This window comes from Typopeltis vanoorti, chromosome 25 (genome assembly GCF_054136105.1).
Source record: "Typopeltis vanoorti isolate ZY-2024b chromosome 25, IOZ_Tvanoo_1.0, whole genome shotgun sequence".
NCBI lineage: Eukaryota > Metazoa > Arthropoda > Arachnida > Uropygi > Thelyphonidae > Typopeltis > Typopeltis vanoorti.
This window is the reverse complement of record NC_143573.1, coordinates 28299214-28322632: the sequence shown is the minus strand read 5'-3', so window position 1 is coordinate 28322632 and position 23419 is coordinate 28299214. Positions and strand designations below refer to the sequence as shown.

General features: G+C 34.9%; 1 protein-coding gene across 1 annotated transcript in view; it reads left to right on the top strand.

Moving 5' to 3' along the window:
• LOC150092621 (protein lap4-like) overlaps positions 1-23419 on the top strand; it is a 737075-nt gene that overhangs the window by 99072 nt on the left and 614584 nt on the right. Inside the window, exon 4 of the mRNA XM_090414245.1 lies at positions 3485-3574. Coding sequence (XP_090270371.1) covers positions 3485-3574 — 90 coding nt within the window. The remainder of the gene's footprint in view (positions 1-3484; positions 3575-23419) is intronic.

Sequence of the window (23419 nt, the reverse complement as noted above, 5' to 3'; positions counted from 1 at the left end):
AAAATTTTACTCAAAAAAGTATCTTCCTGGCCCCTAGATGTCACAAAAAAACTTAAACCTTTCCGCTCCCGTCCCCCCCGAATATACGGTTTACCAAAAATCCACAAACCCAACTCCCCACTCAGGCCTATAGTAGATGCTACCAATGCACCTTGCTATAGACTATCTAAACAGTTGGCCAACTCTCTGATCCCCCTCACCGGAAGGTCCCCTTCCTATATAAAAAACTCGACCCACTTTAAAGCCCTCACAGAAAATTTAACCTTGAAGAAGACAGACATATTGGTAAGCTTTGATATCTCCTCTTTGTTTACCAATATTCCCTTAATTGACACCTTATCTCTCTTAGAAAAGGTTTTTCCCTCTGACATCTTAGATCTCTTTTCCTTTGCCATTAACTCTGGATATTTCTCTTGGAACAACAAAATCTACAAGCAGATAGAAGGAACTGCCATGGGTTCCCCCCTCTCACCCCCCCTTGCCAATTTCTATATGGAAGATTTCGAAAAACGAGCCATAGACTTAGCCCCACTCAAACCTTCTATCTGGCTAAGATACGTAGATGATGTGTTCTCTATTTGGCCTCATGGCCCAGACACGTTAGACTCCTTCCTCAGTCATCTCAATAGTCTACATCCAAGAATCCAGTTCACTATGGAAAAGGAAAAGAACAATTGTTTACCCTTCCTAGACACCTTAGTCACACGCCTGCCTAATGATACACTCACCTTCACCGTATACAGAAAACCCACACACACAGGCAGATACATTCACAAACTCTCCCACCACCACCCCTCTCAACAATATGGCATTATTAAAACTCTTACCAAGAGAGCCCACAATCTTTGTTCCAGTGGAACCGCCCTCACTAATGAGCTTAACCACATACACAGCACTTTCCTCTCCAATGGCTACAGCGATCACAGCATCAAAAAAATAATCAACTCCTCCTCCATTCCCCTTCCTTCTCGTCAACAAGAAATTAAAAGTGCCATCACCATACCCTACATCCGTGGCACATCTGAAAAAATAGCCAAGATACTAAAACAATACAATCTACACACAGCATACAAGCCCCACTGCAAACTGGCTACCCTTATCCGTTCTACAAAAGATCAGCTCCCTCCTCTCTCTCTGCCTGGAGTTTACAAAGTACCCTGTTCCTGTAAGCTGGCGTACTTTGGACAGACAGGCAGATCAGCATCCATCCGTCTAGAGGAACACAAGTCTTACATCTTCAAACACAACTATGGCCATTCAGGCTTGGCTGACCATGTTTTGGACACCACCCACAGAGTATCATGGAAGAAAACCACCATGCTCCACCACAGCAAATTCAAGAAAGAGAGACTTTTCTTAGAAGCAGCAGCAGCTCTCAAAAACCAACCAAATCTCAATAAATATGGGTGCATTAAGCTTCCGAAGATTTGGGAAACACTCATCACCAGAGTTCCCACCTTACATTCCAGGCCACCTACTACTGCCCTTAGAGGGCGCTCTACCTAGATAGGACTTTAGTGTCACCCACGTGGTTGGGCTTAGTATTGTTTGTTATTTGTGCATATGTTACATTAATTGTTTTTGTAATCCCCGTAGATGTCCTAGTGACTAGGACGAAATATAGGAAGCATTAAAGTCTATTTTAATTCTTTTTAAGTGTTGTAAAAATATCCATTAAGCCTCCAACATGATATTATTGGTTAGTTATTTATACTTTGGAAACAAATCTCTTTTCCTCTTCTTGTCCTTTATTTTTATTTTTTAATTATGCCATCATAAATTCACTTATTCATGTCTAGACTTTATAGGATCACATGCTATTCACTCTACCTAGCAACTTATGGGACACATATATCATAAATGTTAATTATTAATAATTTGTTTGCCATTAATGAACGTATTTCTACTCACACTTATTCTTTCATTTCCCAACCTTGCATGTCTTATAAATGATGGTCCACATATTTTTACCTTTGAGTAATTCAAATATACCAACCAGATAGAGCATTCCCCTTCATTGTTGTTTTCTAATAAATCCTACCACAAACAGATTGTATGCAGATTTGCTTACAATTAATTGCATTGTTTCAATTAAGATGAGCACTGATGTACCATGCACTATCAGAACTTTCATACACCAATATAAAAAAAAAAAAAAGCAATTATAGGGTCAAATTGACATGAATTTTCTAGTGCGGGTTGCATAACCCACACAATAGCACACCCAATCGAAATGGGCATGCAACACTACTGGTTTTGTCATATGAAAAAAGTTTCCATGAGGATAAACCCTGCCACATCTGTATGAGACTGATTACATCACTTCATTTAAAAAAAATTACCACCGTTTGGAAGTGATGCAAGTTGCCCCTTTCAAAACTTCCAAACGGTGGTAATTTTTTTAAATTTTTTTTACAACTAATTTGAGCTTTAGGTTACAGTTTAAAAAAAAAAAAGTGGAGATTTCAATAAAAACCATTGTGATGTATAGTATTTTTCTTTTGAATAGCCTCACCACATATCTTGGAGAACTGAAGCATAGTTAAGCAATGAGAAATTAAATTGGAGTGGGGGATGAATATTTTCAAATCTTAAAGTTTCACTCACATGTCCATTGCAGACATTAGTATCTGAAGACTGGAAATGGTAAACCCAGCCAAAAAAATAAAGCCTGTTTTTCACAAAATACCATGCTGTTGGAATTCTTATGATGCCAGATAACTCAAGAATTGGCTGTATGATTGGTTTTCCATAGGAAAATTGCTTAGAGAACATCTTGATCAGTCTCTGTATTATGAAGTTTTCTTATTTGTCCAGTATATTCTTTTCTAATAATATATACATATATTATTTTGTTGCACTTCAGTCTTTTTTTTAAGTAAGGGAAATTCTAGAATTTTGAGCTTTATCTCAAAATCTGTTTGACAGTGACCAAGTAGTGTGTGTTCCAGCACTGTAAATAAGGAAGTGATCTTCTTTCTTGTGTCATTAACTGTTGAGGAGAAGAGGAGTATAGATCCAAGACGAATTTGATTAGTGTTGCTGGCCTAAAGATCTTTATGGCAGTAGCCTTAATCAGATTACAGCAGTTACCGTTAACAGCTTAAAAGCTGTTAACTCAGACTTCTTTTTTTCTTTTTGCGATGTCATCAGCACAAGTTATGACTGATCTTCATTTAAGTAGATTATTTGATTTCAAACTTTGCATCTGTTGCCCACTCAGAATTCTATTCTTTTTACCTCTCTATTGTACATTGACTCTCTGCATTTTGTGAGTACTACAAATGTGATCGCATATAAGAAATGATACCATAGTGTATGGCTCAAACTTTTCTTGGAAACAAGGAAATGGATTTCTGGTAATCCCCCCCCCCCCACTTTTTGCTTTTGCTTACACTCACACAAATATTTGTTTATGTATTCAATAGTGTGCATTCTATAATTTGTTGTATGTTGCATCTAATTTTTTTTTCCACTTTTTTAGATTGCCTTCTGGATTTGTTCAGTTACGTAGCATAACAGTTTTAGGACTTAATGATATTTCTCTGGCACAATTACCTAGTGATTTTGGAAGGTAAATATTTAAAGTATAATTTTATATGTGTATTGACCACATAACAATAGATAAAGATCTTTATTTTTTTAGTTATGGAATTTTTTGCTATGTAAGATAATTCTTATCCTATTAATAATTCAGTACATTTATGTCATTAAAAGTTTAAAAATTAAATTGGAATGACAATTTAACTTAATTTATTGATTTGGACACTTAATGGACACAATCTTTATCTTTCTCAGTGTAAGTTTATACACTGAGTGTTGGGACAGTTCTGTTTGAACTTCTTCATCGTTGGAGATAAAGTTTCTGGCTCGATATGTGACCTATGATGGTTTGAAGAGTAATGTAGATATCATCCATTTTTTTTATCCATTTGTGTACTCTTTCCAAAATTTCTACACAGACATTTGTGGACATGTAAGTACATGTCCACAATTGTCTGTATAGAAATTTGGAAAGAGTTTTTTGTGAAGTATATTGGGTAAGATTGATAGGTCTATAAATATGACCAAGATTTTGTCATGAGCAGTCTTTTAAGTTTCTGAACCACTAGAAAAATGTCCAGGAATCAAGTTCCATTCAGTTCAGTGATTCTCACATTAACATTTTATAAATTTCTTTATTTCTAGGCCAAAGTACTTCATTAGATTTTTTCATTGCCTGTGCCAAGGTAGTTTATCATCATCAAATTCCTGACATATACTCTTGGGAGGGTGTACTGAATCTTATGATAGTACTACATAAAAAGTTACATCATTACTAACTTCCTATCAACAATCTTCCTCCAGATTAGCTTGTCATCTGTCAACATTCCAATATTATCAGATCTTACAAAATATAAGACTTATTGTTAAACTGACCATATATTTTTAATTTGTACGTATGTTCGTACAATATTGCCTACTGGTTTCGCTAGTAACTGACTAGCTTTTTCAAGGCTTGCACAGTACAAAAAAATGATAAATGCAAAAAAGGTTTAAGAATACAAAAAAACGTTAGTACCTGTTAGGTAGCTAAGGTAACATGCTCGCGTGACGTTTCTTCTCAGTATCATGAACATGCATTACATGCAAATGCATAATATGATTATTCGCGTACTGTAGTTCTGTTGAACTGAGGGAATTAATTAGATTTTTCCGAGTATTGTTCAGTATGGCCCCTTGATTTCTGTTTAGGTTGCTGCCTGTACGTAGCACTACTGCTGCTTCTTTAAATAATTGATGTCTGTAATCTTCGTCTACGTAGGGCATAGAACTGTTATTCCAGTCTATAGTGTGGTTCGAACTCGGAGGTGATCGTTCTGTTGTGATTTACATCGCCAACATGCAGGCTTCTTGAAGTTTGTCCAATGTAGGAAAGACCGCACGTTCATGGAATATTATACACACCTGGATATTTATAAAATGGAACACTATCTTTAGGAGGTCTTAGAACCTGACTGATTCTAGTAGTTAGTTTAAATACAACCCTGATGTTATGGGCTTTAACAATCTCACAATTTTGGTGGAAATTGAACCCATAAAGGGGATGACTGCTGTTGAAATTTGCTGGGAGACTGTTCTTTCTTGTTGGTTATCTTTGCGTTGTATAGAAATTTGTTGATGATGTTTCCAGGATAACCATTTTGCGATAGTGTTATAGCGATTTGGGACAGTTCTGTTTGAACTTCTTCATCCTCAGAGATAAAGTTTCTGGTTCGATTTCTCAACATGTGGATGATGCTCTGTTTATGTGACCTATGATGGTTTGAAGAGTAATGTAGATATCATCCAGTGTCTGTAGGTTTTTTTGTAAATGTACAGTTTGAAATTGTTACCTTGTCTTTTAACTAGTATGTCCAAGAAGTACAGCTGTTCGTTGTTTTCTACTTCTAGAGTAAATTTGATTTTATTGTGGAATGTGTTGATTCTGTTGACAAACATATGTAGGTTTTCCATGTTGTCTTGCCATATGATGAAGATATCGTCTACATATCTCCACCATATAGAAGGTTTAGGAGTAAAGCTGGTGAAGATTTCATTTTCAAATTTCTCCATGAAAAGGTCTTCACATGGTGTTGACAGAGGGCTGCCCATGGCTAGGCCTTCTAATTGTTTATATACCTTGTTGTTAACTTGGAAGAAATTTCATTGTAGGCAATGCTTGAACATCTTTGTAATATCAGCTGGAAAGAGATCTTTGATAATGTTCATGACTTCTACTGGTACATTCGTGAACAAGGATACTACGTCTAGACTGGCCATTATGTCTGTTTGTGTTATCTTCACGTTTTTGAGTTTGTCAACAAAGTGTTGAGAATTTTTTATGTAGGATTCTGTTTGTCTCATTTTTCCCTTAAGTAAGTTTGCTAGGTGCTTAGCCAATAGATAAGTGGGGGAGGACCTGCCATCCACAATCGGACGAAGTGGCACTTCTTCCTTATGCACTTTAGGTGCCCCATACAGTCTAGGAGTAATGGGATATGAGGATTTAAGCTTTCTTTTTAGTTCTTCAGGCCAAGTATTCATGTTACAGATCAGGAAGTTAGTGTCATTATGGTTCTTCATGGTAGGATCTTTGTTGAGGATTTTGTACGTGGAACTGTCTGATAGTAAGTCGTTTATCTTCTCGAAATAGTCTTTTGAGTTTAGGATGATGGTGGCATTCCCCTTGTCCGCTTTAGTTATTATTATTTCTTTGTTCTTCCTCAAGTTCCGAATAGCTTTCCTATCATATGGAGTGGTATTCAGTTTTGGTTGTTTTGCTGTTGCTAGATGATCGTGCTTTGGAATATAATATCATTGGCTACAGCTTGTGGTAGGGGGTAGAGACTTTTTTCAATTCCATACATAAAGTCCATTTTAGGAATGTAATTTGGAGTCGTTCGAAAGGCAGTGCGACATGTTGAAAATCACTTTGTTATCTGGGAAGCCTTTGTGTGTCTGGTATTTTTTTTCTTGTAAATTTCTTCAAATTTTCTAATTTGTTTGGCTTTATTTAGCTGGAAAGTTTTTTCATAGCTCCGTTCTATCATGTGATCTATATTATTCCAGGTCGTATAATCTAGACTATTAGAAATGTCATCAAAATAGTTGCGGCAATTAACATCACTTATATTCAATTCGTACCTGATGTGTTGGATTCTTTCTCTGAGTAGTGCCAAAGAAGTCCTTTGGTAAATTCTTTTGGCTTGTATGGATTGAATATGTCCTTTGATGATAAGAAATTTAGGGATGATAGAGAGATCCCTACATCTTTTTAGGAATATTAAGTGGTTCAATAGCTTGGTCTTGCTGCATTTTTCCTTTTCTAGGCAACGTACTTTGTGTTTCATTAGACTATTTAAATTATACATGTTTTTGGTTGTAAAATGTTACAAAATATAAGACATTGTTAAACTGACCATAGATTTTTAATTTATATGTATGTTCGTACAATATTGCCTACCGGTTTCGTTAATAACTGACTAGCGAAATGGATATGTATGAAACATATCTCCACCACATTCATATGGTGGAGATATGTAGATGATATCTTCATCATTATTAAAAGAAACACGCGTATTAACCACAGTGAAAATTATTTAATTGTAAATATTTCATCCTAAGTATCTTAGGACATCATCAGTACAGTAGTTTAAACAATAATAGGAATAATCTACAGTTAGGGCGCATGATTATAATAGAGTCTCATTAAACGTGCATAACGTGTTACAGAAGTTTAAAAAAAAAAAAAAAAAAAAAACTAATAATAATTATTTTACACAATTTTGTATGAGAATTTTCCATACTTTAGGAATAGTAAGAACGTCGTTGCGGTTTAAATTTGGTCTTTGTAGTAGGGCTTCAGAACTTTCGTTATATAAACGTTCATCTTTATATAAAGATCTATATAAAAGTTTAGACTTTTCCCAATGGATCCTATGGCTTGGATTTTCAATTCCATGTTGAGAGAGACCAGATTTCTGTGGTTTAAAAAGATGAATGTGGTCTTGATGTTCCGAGATGCGTTTCTGAACAGACCTACCTGTCTGTCCAAAGTAAGACAATTTGCATGAGCACGGAATCTCATAAACGCCAGGCAACATCAAAGGTGAGAGTTTGTCCTTAGGAGAAGGTGACAAGTTGTAAATTTGGTTGATAGGTTTGTAAGTAGTGACAAAATTGTATTTCTTCATAATTTTAGAAAGATGTTCGGAGATGCCTTTGACATAAGGTATGGGAATCCTATGGACTTCTTCTTGTCTGGTTTGATGTGTGGGAAAGTGGCTGATTTTTTGAGTTGTTTTAGGATTATATCCATTTAGGATGGCTGTATTTTTGATTACTTCTAATTCTTGGTTTAGAGATTCTTCAGAAGAGCAGAATTTGTGTGCTCTGGAAACTAGTGATTTAATAATGCCAGATTTCTTTGATGGATGATGAGCGGAAGAATTGTGAATGTAGCGACCTGAGAATGTAGGCTTGCGAAAGACAGAAGTGGCAATGGAACCGTCTTCTTTTCATTGAATGTGTAAATCCAAAAAGGAGATACCCTGTGGAGATTCTTTTTCTAACATAAAGTTGATGCGATGATGAAGAAGGTTAATTTTATCTAGAAACAGTTGTAATTCATGTTCGGGATGATCCCAGACTGCAAATACGTTTTCAACATATCTTAACAAATTTTTGGTTTGGGTTCAAAAGTGAATATTTTTTCCTCAAGGTGGTCTAGAAACAAGTTTGCTAGGTTTGGTGATAAAGGAGATCCCATTGCTGTTCCTTCTTCTTGCTTGTAAATTTGACCTTTCCAGGTGAAGTAACCTGATGAAATAACAAACTTGAATAATTCAACTATATCAGACAGAAATTTTTGAGTTAGTAATTCTATTGTTTCTTTATGGGGAATGAAGAGGGAGACAATGTCGAAGCTGATTAACAAGTCAATTTTTGACAGTTGAATATCTTTCATTTTTGTGTTAAACTCTGTATATTTGATTGAAGAGACTGAGTGGCCCTATGTGAGAACGGAGAAGGTTAGATAAGAATCTTGATAACTTGTAAGTTGGACTGCTGATACAGTCTACGATGGGTCTGAGTGGAACATTAGTTTTGCGTAGCTTAGGTAAGCCATAAATTCTAGGATGTCTTGCATGGTATGTCTTAAGTTTTTTGATTATATCTTAAATGGATATAATCCTAAAACAACTCAAAAAAATCAACAGTCACTTTCCCACACACATCAAACCAGACAAGAAGAAGTCCATAGGATTCCCATACCTCACGTCAAAGGCATCTCCGAACGTCTTTCTAAAATTATGAAGAAATACAATTTTGCCACTACTTACAAACCTATCAACCAAATTTACAATTTGTTACCTTCTCCTAAGGACAAACTCTCACCTTTGATGTTGCCTGGCATTTATGAGATTTCATGCTCATGCAAATTGTCTTACTTTGGACAGACAGGTAGGTCTGTTCAGAAATATATCTCGGAACATCAAGACCACATTCGTCTTTTTAAACTGCAGAAATCTGGCCTCTCTCAACACTGAATTGAAAATCCAAGCCATAGGATCCGTTGGGAAAAGTCTAAACTTTTACATAGATCTTTATATAAACACGAACGTTTATATAAAGAAAGTTCTGAAGCCCTACTACACAGATCAAATTTAAACCACAATGATGTTCTTACTATTCCTAAAGTATGGGAAATTCTCATACAAAATTGTGTAAAATAATTATTATTAGTTTTTTTTTAACTTCTGTAACACGTTATGCACGTTTAATGAGATTCTATTGTAATCGTGCGTCCTAACTGTATGTTATTCCTATTATTGTTTAAACTACTGTACTGATGATGTCCTAAGATACTTTATATAAACATGAACATTTATATAAAGAAAGTTCTGAAGTCCTACTACACAGACCAAATTTAAACCGCAATGATGTTCTTACTATTCCTAAAGTATGGGAAATTGTCATACAAAATTTTGTAAAATAATAATTATTATTATTATTTTTTATTTTTTAAACTTCTGTAACATGTTACGCACTTTTAATGAGATTCTATTGTAATCATGCATCCTAACTGTATGTTATTCCTATTATTGTTTAAACTACTGTATTAATGATGTCCTAATATACTTTATATAAACATGAACATTTATATAAAGAAAGTTCTGAAGCCCTACTACACAGACCAAATTTAAACTGCAATGATGTTCTTACTATTCCTAAAGTATGGGAAATTGTCATACAAAATTTTGTAAAATAATTATTATTATTATTTTTTTAAACTTCTGTAACATGTTATGCACGTTTAATGAGATTCTATTGTAATCATGCGTCCTAACTGTATGTTGTTCCTATTATTGTTTAAACTACTGTACTGATGATTTCCTAAGATACTTAGGATGAAATATTTACAATTAAATAATTTTCAATGTGGTTAATACGTGTGTTTCTTTTAATTATGATCTCGCCACAGGTTTCGTGATTTAAAAAAAGATATCTTCATCATATGGTAAGACAACATGGAAAACCTACATATGTTTGTCAATAGAATCAACACATTTCACAATAAAATCAAATTTACTCTAGAAGTAGAAAACAACGAACAGCTGTACTTCTTGGACATACTAGTTAAAAGACAAGGTAACAATTTCAAACTGTGCATTTACAAAAGCCTACAGACACTGGATGATATCTACATTACTCTTCAAACCATCATAGGTCACATAAACAAAGCATCATCCACATGTTGAGAAATCGAACCAGAAACTTTATCTCTGAGGATGAAGAAGTTCAAACAGAACTGTCCCAAATCGCTATAACACTATCGCAAAATAGTTATCCTGGAAACATCATCGACAAATTTCTATACAACGCAAAGATAACCAACAAGAAAGAACAGTCTCCCAGCAAATTTCAACAGCAGTCATCCCCTTTATGGGTTCAATTTCCACCAAAATTGTGAGATTGTTAAAGCCCATAACATCAGGGTTGTATTTAAACCAACTACTAGCATCAGACAGGTTCTAAGATCTCCTAAAGACAGTGTTCCATTTTAGAAATATCCAGGTGTGTATAATGTTTTATGAACGTGCGGTCTTTCCTACATTGGACAAACTTCAAGAAGCCTGCATGTTGGCGATGTAAATCACAACAGAACGATCACCTCCGAGTTCGAACCACACTATAGACTGGAATAACAGTTCTATGCCCTATGTAGACGAAGATTACAGACATCAGTTATTTAAAGAAGCAGCAGTAGTGCTACGTACAGGCAGCAACCTAAACAGAAATCAAGGGGCCATACTGAACAATACTCGGAAAAATCTAATTAATTCCCTCAGTTCAACAGAACTACAGTACGCGAATAATCATATTATGCATTTGCATGTAATGCATGTTCATGATACTGAGAAGAAATGTCACGCGAACATGTTACCTTAGCTACCTAACAGGTACTAACGTTTTTTTGTATTCTTAAACCTTTTTTGCATTTATCATTTTTTTGTACTGTGCAAGCCTTGAAAAAGCTAGTCAGTTACTAGCGAAACTGGTAGGCAATATTTTACGAACATACATACGAATTAAAAATGTATGGTCAGTTTAACAGTAAGTCTTATGTTTTGTAACATTTTACAACCTAAAACGTATAATTTAATTATCAGATCTTATATTTCTGTCTTCTAAGTCATTTTCTGCTGTATCAATCTACGTACATTTGGTCTTCTTTTGGATCTTTTTCTTGCCATCCTGTCAAAGAACACTTGTTTAGCTAATGTTTCCTCTCCCATTCTGTTTAAATGGCCATACCACCTGAGATTAGCTCTGCTAACACGTTCCTGAATGCTAACAGTGTCCAGTGCTTTTCTAATAAATTTGTTTTTAATAGGATGCTGCCATTGAAGCCATCGTTTGAGTCACCTAATATTTCTTAGGACTCTCATATCTGGGGTCTCCAGTCTTTTTAATCAAGAGTTTTATTTCTAACCCAGCTCTCATATTTTCTTTCTTTCTTTCTTTCTTCTATACATTTTCCATTCAGGATGCAGTTGATGTTTTTTTTCAATATTTCTGCTTATTTTCATTTTCTTTGTCTTGCTATTGCAGATTTTCATACCAAATTTATTACAGCAGTTATTCAATTTGGTCAGGAATCCTGCACACTTGTACTGGATTTACTTAAAAGTATAACATCATTTGCATAAAGTAAAAAGCTGAGACCAACATCTCCAATCTTGTTATCAGGTTTAATACTGCATTACTTCATAATGATCCATATAGATGAAGTATAACAATGGAGATAATGTACACCCTTGTTGCACACCTGATTTAACATCAAACCATCTTCCTGTACATTCTTCAATTCTAACTGCTGATTTATAACTCAAATAGAGAGTATGTATTGCATGATATAATGTCCCATTTACACCATATAACTGGAGTGTTTTGAACAGCTTTCCTCATGCACCTTGTCACATGCCTTTTCCAGATCCAGGAAACTTAAATACAGCAATCCCTCAATTAACACACCTCTGATAAGTGCATTTTCGATTAGTACGTCATTTTTTTTTTTATATACACAAATTCGATTAGTGCGCCTCTAAAATTCGATTAGTTTGCCTATATATTTTTAAATCTGTAACATTTAAAAATAAATGTTACAGATTTAAACATTTTTCAATGTATGCATTTTTTATGGCTATTTAAAAAAAAAATCGCTCACCTGGATGAAATAATTTAGTTACCGATTTAAAACATTTTACAAAGTTATTTTTAATGGCTTTTTTTTATTTTTATTTTTTAAATCCTAAGTTATTTTTACATCCTAAAATGCACTTCTTATGCACAGACATAAGACTGAATGGCAAAGAAATGGAGCTAGCTGAGGAATTAGATAAGTACCAGATCGACATAATAGGTGACTGAAACAAAAAAGGCAAAAACTGGTGATATCTTTCTGAGCAATAAATACAAAATGTTATATTCAGGCAATGACAATCAAGGAAAAGAAGGAGTAGCCATAGTATTCAACACTAAATACGAAGCTAATCTACTTGAATGGCAGGCAGTCTCAAGTAGAGTGATGTAGGCAAATATCAGAATGGGGAAACTGGACAATGAGACGTATTTGTGCCTATAATCCCACAGAAGGTTCTACTAAAGTAGAAGTGGAGGAATTTTTTGAGGATTTAGAGAAAGCAACTGACACAACGAAAAACGAAAAGTTGGTCCTTGTTGGTCCCCAACAAAGACCAACTCTAAATAGCAGAGTAGGAAATGATTGTCAGACATACAAAAATGTTTTGGAAAAATTTGGAGAAAAGAGCAAAGCCAATAATAATTGCAAATACCTGTTGGATTTCTGCTCAGGACATGGACTGGTTTTACTAACACAATGTTGCAACATAAAAATGAGCACAAATTCACATGGTGAGAAGAGGCAAGAAATAAGAAAAGTATCATTGACTATGTTATTGCTAATAGTGATATTTTCTCTCTTGTGCCACAGTGTACAGAGGATTTGAAATTGGAAGCGATCACTGTCTTGAATAGAATAAAATTGAATTTCATATTGAAAAGAACATGTAAGAAAGTTTTAAAGCAAATAAAAGTTGAGCAGCTCTGAGATGTGAACTGTAGACTAAAATACACAAACATGATTGAAGGAAAAAATGAAAGAGTTTGAGAACAGGAATCAAACCTTGGAGATTCAATGGCAAGCCCTGAATAAAACATTGATTGATTCATCTAGAGATGCATGTGGTGAGATTGTCTTCAAGGATAGAAAAATCAGAACTTCATGGTGGACACAGGAAGTTAAAGAGGCAGTGCAGGAAAAGAAGAAAGCATATCAAAAGTTCTTGACAAATAAGTCAGCTTGTGCTCTTAGAGAATACAGAGACAAATGTAAGATAGCTAAACAAAAGTCATGGGAAGACTTTAAGAACATAGAAAATAAATATCAAGAAGGTGGCAAAATATTCTGGAGGTTGTTGAAGAAGCTTAGAAATGGAGGAAAGAGTGCTGTAAAAGGAGTTAGAGATGATAAAGGTGACATGAAAATGGGAGATAAATATATCCTTGAAGCATGGAGTAATTACTTCGAAAAATTGCTAAATGAAACTAGCAGTGATAGCACACTGGTAAAAGAAACTCACCAGGCATACAGTCAGGAATACATATCCATACTTGACATAGAACAAGCCATCAAAAGCCTGAAATATGGAGAGGCAGCAGGAATAGATGATATTCGACCAGAAGTGCTCAAGTATGGAGGTATAAAAGTTTTACAGTGGCTGCACTGCATAGTTCAGAAGGCCTGGACAGAGGGACGAATTCCCAATGATTGGAGTACAGCTCTCATAGTACCCATATATAAAAAGGGAAATAAAACTGAATGTGAGAATTACAGAGGTATTTCTCTACTGAGTGTTCCTGGCAAGATCTATGCAAGTATACTTGAGAAATGATTGAGAAGGATTGTGAAGAGAAGCTTGGTGAAGAACAAGCTTGATTCAGGCCAAATAGAGGCTGTCAGGATCAGATTTTCACTTTACGACAGATAGTTGAAAAATCATGGGAATATAACAAAGATCTGTATTTAATTTTGTAGATCTGGAAAAGGCATATGACAAGGTGCCAAGAGAGAAGCTATTCAAAATGCTACAGTTGTATGGAGTTAATGGGGCAATATATTATCAAGCAATACTTGGTCCTTATATGAGTTGTAAATCAGCAGTTAAAATTGAAGGAGGTACAGGAAGGTAGTTTAATGTTAAATCTGGTGTCTGACAAGGATGTACCTTATTCCCCTCTGTTATTCATTATTTCTATGGATCACATTATGAAGGAAAGTGGTATTAAACCTGATATCAAAATTGGAGGTGTTAATCTCAGCTCTTTGCTTTATGCAGATGATGTTATACTTCTAAATAAATCTGCTACAAGTCTGCAAGATTCCCTGACTAAATTGAATAACTGTTGTAATAGATATGGTATGAAGGTAAGCAGTAACAAGACAAAGACAATGAAAATAGACAGAAGCATTGAAAACATCAGCTGCATTGTGAATAGAGAAACTATAGATAAGTAAAATATTTCAGCTACTTAGACACGATTTTTTATTGAAGATTTTAAATTAAATATGGAAATAGACAACAGAATCAACAAAGCTGGTATGGTAGGAGGAAGTGAACTGAATAAATTTATATGGGAAAAGAGAGAAATTAGTCAAAACACTAAATTCACTGTATACAATACAGTGTTCAAACCAATTTTAACTTATGGATCTGAGAGCTGGTCCAGAAGTAAAACATTTGACCAAAGAGTAGAGACAGCAGATATGAGAGTCCTGATAAAAATTAGGGGCATTAACAGAGGCATTATCATATTAAAAACGAGGATATTAGGAAGGAACGTGACATTGTCATCCAGGAATGCATTAGCAGAGATAATCTCATGTGATATGGTCACCTGAACAGAATGGGAGAGGAAAGATTAGCAAAACAAGTATTCTCTGGCCAGTTGGCAGGAAAACGACCCAGAGGAAAACTGAGATATAGGTGGATTGATACAGTAAAAAGCACCTTAGAAGATAGAAATGTAAGATCTGGTAGTGTTTTAGTCTTGACAGGTAACAGACTGATTTGGAGAAAATTGTAGATAGGAAGTTAGTAATGATGTAAATTTTTCATGTAATACTATCATATTCTGTACATCCCTTGAGGGTATATATCAGAAATTTGATAATGATGATTTTAATGGCATACAGTACTACACTATTTCTATGTACATTGTATTCCAAATTTACCGCCAAAATTTATGTCCTCTGCTAATTACATAGCATTTTGATTATCATATCTCATGCCTCCTTTGCAGTTGTTTTCCTTACTTTTTTTATTTTGAAGTATTTTTCCAGCATTTCATCGTGAGTAAAAGAATTAGTGAACAAAAAAGTTTAAGTGCGAAAATGAATTGAAAAGTAATCTCATTGGATGAAAAATTTGAAATAATAGATAAAAAAAACTGAGTCCAGAGCAAAAATAGGACAAGAACCTAAAATGGGTGAATCAGCTATAAGAGAAATATTATGCAAAATTGATGAATACAAAGAGAAAGATAAGGCTGCTTCAAGTTCTTTATGCATGCCCTCACTCAAAATCAAAGTATTATAATGATTAAATTAGAGAGACTTTTTTGTACATGGATCGAAGATTGTAATCAAAAATTGATCCTGTTAAGCACTAACCTTCTTTAATCAAAATCATTAAGTCTCTTTGCAGCCTTGAATGAAAAAAGACTATCAATGATGCAAAAGAAGAGTTCCATACTAGTGCTGATTGGGCTGAGTGTTTCAAGAAGAGAAATAGCCTACACAATGTTCTAATCACAGGCGAAGCTGCATTTTGCAGATAAGGAGGTGGCTGCAAATTATCCAGAGATTTTGAAGAAAATTATGGAAAAAGGAGTCTATTGTGACCAACAAATATTTAGTGTCGATGAAACCGGCCTTTTTTGGAAGCGAATGCCTTCCAAGACTTTTCTGGCCAAATCAGAGAAATCTCATACTTTTATTCACAAATTCGAATGAAATTACTGCTAGCAATATGAGCCATTTGGAAGCACATTCTTCCACATTGTGCAAATGATTTGAGGCTTTCCAAACAAATTTAAGTTAAATCTCATTCTGAGAAACTGAATGATTCCTGACCTTCTAAATTTAGATGCACAGTCGGAAGATCCTGAAGAATATGAAGAAAATTTAACCACTGACAAGCCCCAAGAGATTTCACAGAAACAACTCGAAAATATTTTTCATACAATTGAAGTTTTTAAGCAGCAATGCTTTGTGGCTGACCCTGATGAAGAGAAACAGTAAAATTTGCAAAAGTACTACAAGAGGCAATAGGGTCATACCATCAGTTGTATGAAAAAAAAGAAACTGAATGCCTGCAAAAATAAGTTAGCTTAATTCTTTGTTAAGAAGTAGAATAATAAATTTATATTTTGAATATCTTTTATTGTCTTTCAGCTTCATGGTTTTCCTTTAACCTAGGCCCTGAAACTTACCCTAATTTTTTAATAAAAGAAATTAAGGGTCAAAAAAAGAAATTTGAGGAATGAATTATACTTTTTTTACCACAGATTATTATATTCGATTAGTGCATTTTCGATTAACCTATTTATGCCTCATGTTTATTTCAAATGCGCCTGTTTTAAAGAATGTATTAGGCACATTAATCGAAGGATTGCTATACAGATCCTTGCTATGTTCCCATGTTTTCCCAATTATTTGTCTTAAAGTAAAAATCTGATCCTGACATATATGCTTGGCCTGAATCAAGCTTGTTCTTCTCCTCCACAATTTTTCTTTGCCATTTCTCAAGAATATTTGCTTAAATCTTACCAAGAACACTCAATAGAGAAATTCACCTGTAGTTCTGAGATTCAACTTTATTCTCTTTTTTTTTTTTTTATAGGCCTTTTTTGGAAGAGATAGAGATGGTTACTTATGAGTGCTCTACTCCAGTCATTTCAAATTTGACCCTCTGAACAGGCCCTTTGAATCATGCAGTGTAACCACTATAAAACTTTTATATCTGTCTTTTCACATTTCAAGTTTGTAATAACTTTTTCTACTTCATGTACCAATATATATATTTCAAATGGCATTCCTGTTGAGTGTTTTCTATCACCATGCTGGCATTGTTCCTTTCATTTAGCAATCTTTCAAAGTAATTATTCTATACATCAAGAATATCTTTCTCCTCAGTTTTCATCTTCTCTTTATCATATCTAATTCCTTTTACAGTACTCTTTCCTTTATTTCTGAACTTTTTCAATAGCTTCCAGAATATTTTACCACCTTCCTGATATTTATTTTCAATGTTCTTACCAAAGTATTCCCATGACTTTTGTTTTGCTAATTTTACATAATGCTTTGCTTTCTTACATTTTTCTCTGTATTCCCTAAGGATAAAAAAATCAGAACTCTATGAGTCCATCATAGAGTTTTAATTTTTCTATCTTTGCAGATTACCTCACCACATGCCTCTCTGACTGAATTAATCAGTTTTCTTCAGGGTTTGTCACTGAATCTTCAAAGTTTGGTTCTTATTTTCAAATACTTTCAATTTTTCTTGAATAATGTTTGTGTATTTGAGTCTGTAGTTCACATTTAATAGCCGTTCAACTTTTATTCATTTCAAAACTTTCTTACACACCCTCCTTTTCAATCTTCTTCTTCCTCCTAGTATTTGTCCCCCTTTAAGGCACAGTTCTCTCTCTCGTGTGCACAGTCTTGGGCAATTCTACTGTTGACATTTGCTGTGCGCATGGCTTTGGTCGCCTTCTTGGTCATTTGGCCACAGAGTCTTCACTGCTATCTAACACGTGGTCATACCATCTTAGGCATGCCTCTTGCATCTTCTCTGTTATAGATGCGATGCTGAGGAGCTTATGTATGTCGGTTTGGTATTCGGTTGAGCCTAGTGATGACAAGTGTCCATCTCGGCATTCTAATTTCCATGGTATGGAGGATTTGTTCTTGTTTCTTTGTTGTTGGCCATCATTCTGATGCCAACAACATGGCTACTGGTCTAACAACTATTCTGTAGATCTTTGATTTTAAATGTTGTGGTATCTTTTTATCACACAGAACTCCAGTGACTTGTCACTTCATCCAGGCAGCGTTTGCTTGGGCTTCAGCATCTGTTGTTGTATTGCCATTGTAGCTAATGGTGGACCCTAGATATTTGAATTGGGTGCATTGTTCAGCTCCATGCCATCTATTGCAAGTGTGTCATCGGTTTGGTCACCTCCTTGCACATATATTCCATCTCTTTGGTATTAAGTCTTATTCCACACTCTTATAAGCAGGTTTCCATTTCTGCATGAGATGTTGAAGTTCGTTTTGCAATGTAGTGCTAAGTATTATGTCACCAGCATATAATAGTGTCCAGGAATGTAGATTCTGAATATCCTTGGTCACAGTGTCCATACAAAGGATTAAGAGCAGGATGAGAGGGCAGATCCCTGGTGAACTTCTTCCTTTATTGCGAAAATTCAGAGTTTCCTGGTGTGCAGTGTACTTACTGTGTTGGTAATATATCATTTTTATGCATTGCGTATAGGTTTTGGGTACATAATGTGTTCTCAATGCTTTCCAGATGAGATGTGTGGTGTACAGTCGAACACCTTTTCTAGATCTAAGAAACCCATGTGTTTATTTTTCTTCTTTTCTAGATGTTTTTCCATTAAGATCCAAATAGCATGGATTGCATCTGTCATTCCACAATTTTTAATGAATCACACTGATTTGGTGAAATTTCAATGATGACTAAGGCATGCATCAAGTCTGTTTGAAAATCTTCAAATCTATGTCAAAGTTGCTGAATTGGTCTGTAGTCTTGAGTAGTCACCAATTTTACTGGTTAGCCAGATTGATGGTATTTCATTTATGATCATGTGAAACAGCATTGTCAGCCATTATGCTCCTTGTGATCTGGGTAGCTTTCAACTGGTATATCATCTGGGTTGGTGGCCTTGTTGTTTTGCATTTGATGGACTGCAGTATGTACTTAATCATTGCTGATAAGGGGCACAGGTTCAAGGACTGCTGTAGCTATTTGCAATGGCAGCTGTGGGCACGCTTCATTACTGATCTTATCAAATTTGTTTTGCCAATGATGTAATATATCTTTCGGTGTCTGCAGCATCTTTCTGTTTTCATCTTTGTTCATAATGTGCCCTAGGTCTTGTGTAGAACATTGACGTGCCTAGGCAAGGTAATATATTTGCTTTTCACCATCTGATGTGTCCAGTCGATCATATATCTGTTGGTAGTGCTTGGCTTTGGCAAAGGCAACCTTTGCTTTTGTTACAGATTTTAGGTTTCAGTATCTTTCATAATTATCAGCGTTTCTTGCATTTAGCTAGGTTTTATAGGCTTTCTTTTTCAATTTCACTGTTTGTTGCACTTCAGGGTTCCACCACCAGGTGTACTTGTCAGTGAAATGTTGACCAGGTTTTGGGATTCCCAGTGTGGCTGCAGCGAGTTATTCTTAACACCCTCAGCTAATGTGTTCCAGATGTTGTGTTTTGTTTTGGTTGAAATCTGTAGTTAGTGCTTCAGTGAGGTCTTCAGCTGGGTTTCATGTTCCATTAATTTGTACCATTTTGTACGATTTGTCTTTATGGTTGGTCTGCTGGTGTAGGTGGATCCATGTACCTAGTACTAATAAACAGTGTTGGGTTTGTTATATTGTCTGATGGGATGATTCTTATATCATTTATCCATTTTAAACTCCAAACCAACCACTAATCAATTTATGTGGTTCAGCCTCCACTGCTGTATGTAATTAGTTGTGGAGTTCTCTTTTTGAAAAAAGATATTTGCAACTGCAAAGTCATGAGCTTCTGCATATTCTAGGGTACTATTACCTTATTTCATATGCCATATCTTTGTCAACCATTTGAAGCCTTGTGCAGCCAACATGTTCATTTAGATCTCTGCCAATGAATATCTGTTCATTGCTATTAATAGTTGGAAGATGTCTTTCAAGGTCATTCCAGAATTCATCCTTTGTCTGTTGTGGGCATCCAGTCTGTGGTGTATAGGCAGATATAACTCATTAACTGTGGGTTCCTATATTGATCTTAACAGAGATCATTTGGTCAGATATCCTTGCTACTTCGTGATGATATTATTTAGCCTCTAGCTTACAGTTACTGCAACACCACCATTTTGCCCAGACTTTTGTCCAAAGTAGATAAGTTTATATCCTTCACCAATGTTTCTAGATTTTGCAACGACCCATCTTGTCTCTTGTAAGCAGATGATGTCAATCTTTCTGTTTTGAAAATGGAAAAAAAAAAAAAAAAAACTTCAACAGTTAGTCAAATTTATAATCGGTCACCTCCAGTTATGAAGTGGTCGAGGATACAAGTAATGATTTCTTAGTCTGCAGTAGTCAGCATTAGTCAGTTTAAGGGATTGGGAAAAGTAATTGGCACAGCTGGCATAAATTGATACTATTCCCTTAAAACTTATGAATTTAAAGAAACATTCATGAAACATGGCTCAGTACACAGTATTTTTTAAAATTCAAATTTATACCCAGGCAATTGCTGAATTTTGAGCTTGATAGATTCTTTATCCATAAGCTAAAAATTTATGGATAAAACTTGCAGTCCATTTTAGCTCAGTATGAAGATTTCAGGTACATGACAGTAATTTACCCTAATGCAGTGTTTCTCAACCTGTGGTCCACGACAATTGGACAGGTAGTCTGCAGGCAGACTTAAATTAATTAAATAAATATATATTTTTTAATTATCAAAACAAATTAAAATTGAATAAGTAAGTAAAAATTATTGAAATCAAATGGAGACTTAAAAAAACAACAAATAGCGTCAGAATGTTCAAAGGCGGGAAGCAATAAAACTATATTGTTGTTCACTTCACCCTTCTTTTATTACTCATCATTCTGGCACTACAATAATTTGTAGCAGCAGAATGACGAATAATAAGAGGGGTGAAGTGAACAACAGTATAGTTTTATTGCTTCCGCCGTCTCTTGCTGTTTTGTCAGATTTGAAGTGAACATGTGTTATCCACATTTCAACCAATTGCTTGTTGTTTATTGATTTTTATTACTGAAGGTTTTCTTCCTTCAACCAAGGCTCAGTATACCTTCAGAAGTGATAAATGATACTTGGACAGAGTGTGTCATGAGTTAACCACAGTATTTATATATTTTTTGGAAACGTTTTTTAATAATGGAAAAGTAGCTTAGTAGGACTTTGAAAAGAAGAGCAAATGAAACAGGTGATGCTAACCCTAATTGTGATACAAGTGTTGTAACAGCAAGTAAATCTGATACTATTAAAGTAGAAGAAACAAGCAGTTCAAAGAAAAAATACAGTAGGAAATATAACAGTTCATATTTGGAATTCAGGTTTACTTGGTGTGGAGATGAAAGTGAACAGAAACCTCAATGTGTAAATTATGAAGTGTTCTTGAACAAGTGCATGAAACCTATGAAACTCCGACATTTAGAAACTAAACACTGTGACGTGAAAAATAAGCAAATTGAAAAAAAAAAAAAGCTAATTTCAGCGATACTTAGCAACATTAAGTCATGGGAAAGATGTAGTTTTTTTGCCATGGATTCGATTAATAGCAGGGCACTGGAAGCATCTATCTCTTAAGTTTGCACATAGCGAAAATAGGGAAACCACATTCTATCGGGAAAAATTGACTACTTCCATTTATAAAAGATGTGGTAAAAACTGTTTGGCAACAAGTTACTAAAAGATGTTGATTTGACTCCTCTTTCAATGACACTGTAGGTCGCAGAATTAATGATATTGCAGGTGACGTAGAATCTCAATTAATCGAAAGAGTTAAAAAGAGCTCTTATTATGCGTTACAAATAGATGAGACTACTATGTTACAGATGATGTGCAGTTAATATGCATATGCAAGATATGCGCATGACAACAACAACATTCATAACGATATTCTGTTTTGTATAACTTTGTCATTTCGAACAACTGGAGAAGAAATATTTCACACTTTCAATAATTACATAATACACAAAGGGATCTAGTGGGAAAAATGCATGGGCATTTTTTGTTCTTTGTTCAAGGAAGTGGCTCCGGATATGAATCGGGTATATTGTTTCATACATAGGGAAAGGTTGGCCTCCAAAGGAATGCCACCAGAATTTAAAACTGTGCTATATAACGCTGTAAAGCTAGTTAATTTTATTAAGGCTCTACTGCTAAGTAAGAGGTTATTTTCAGTATTCTGCGATGAAATGGAGAATGAATATATACAACTTCAGTCTGAAATTCGCTGGCTTTCCAGGGGCAAAGTACTAACAAGATTATTTCAATTAAGGCACGAAGTTTTATTGTTTGTGAATGAACATAATTCTCATTTTGCATCACACCTTGTTGATGAAGCATGGTTATCAACAGTATGCTATCTTTCAGACATTTTTTTCAAAATTAAATGAACTAAATCTCTCCCTTCAGGGAAATTCTTTAGCTGTTCTTGATGCCTACGACAAAATAAAGGCATCAGAGAAAAAACAACAACAACTAGCATTGTGCATTAGTTATGTAAAAGACAGATCATTTGCGCCTTTTAACATTGGAATCCTTTTTAGTGGAAAATGCTCTTTTTTTTTGATTCTGAGTTTCTGGAAAGGGTTTGTGACCATCTCAAAACTCTGAAACAGAATTTTGAAACATATTTTTTGAATAACTTTTATAAGAAATTTCTGTGGGTTCGAGATCTATTTCAGGCTTATAGTCACGAAAACGACCTTTTGTTATTAAAAAAAGAACAGTTAATTGAGCTTTCAAGTGACAGTGGGCTTAAAATGCAATTCCTTGATCTTGGTTTGGCCTCAATTCTGGATCTTGCCTTCAGTGAGAAGTGAATTTCCCGAATTATCTGAAGAAGCATTGAAAATCGTCATGCAGTTTTCCACAGCCTATTTTTGTGAGAAAAGATTTTCATCACTTCTTCAAATAAAAACAAAATACAGAAATTGTCTGTGTGTGTGTGTGTGTGTGTGTGTGTGTGTGTGCGTGTGTGTGCCAATCTTTGACTGAAGTTGACCAATATTGAGTGAATGGAACAGTTTACATGTCGCAGGTCGAATCAGAGAGTGCATGAAGATAAAAGTTGTTATGGTGCTAGTGTCGTGACGACTCCTTTCTGTCGTGTTCTAAATCTATCTAGTTTCAAGTCACTTTTATGAATAATACAACTAATTACGAAATGATCACCGATCCAAAAGTAGGGAAATTTATATTTATACTGCGCCACCCTATTCTTAGATTAGTCTATATAAATAGTAGGATCAGTTCTAAA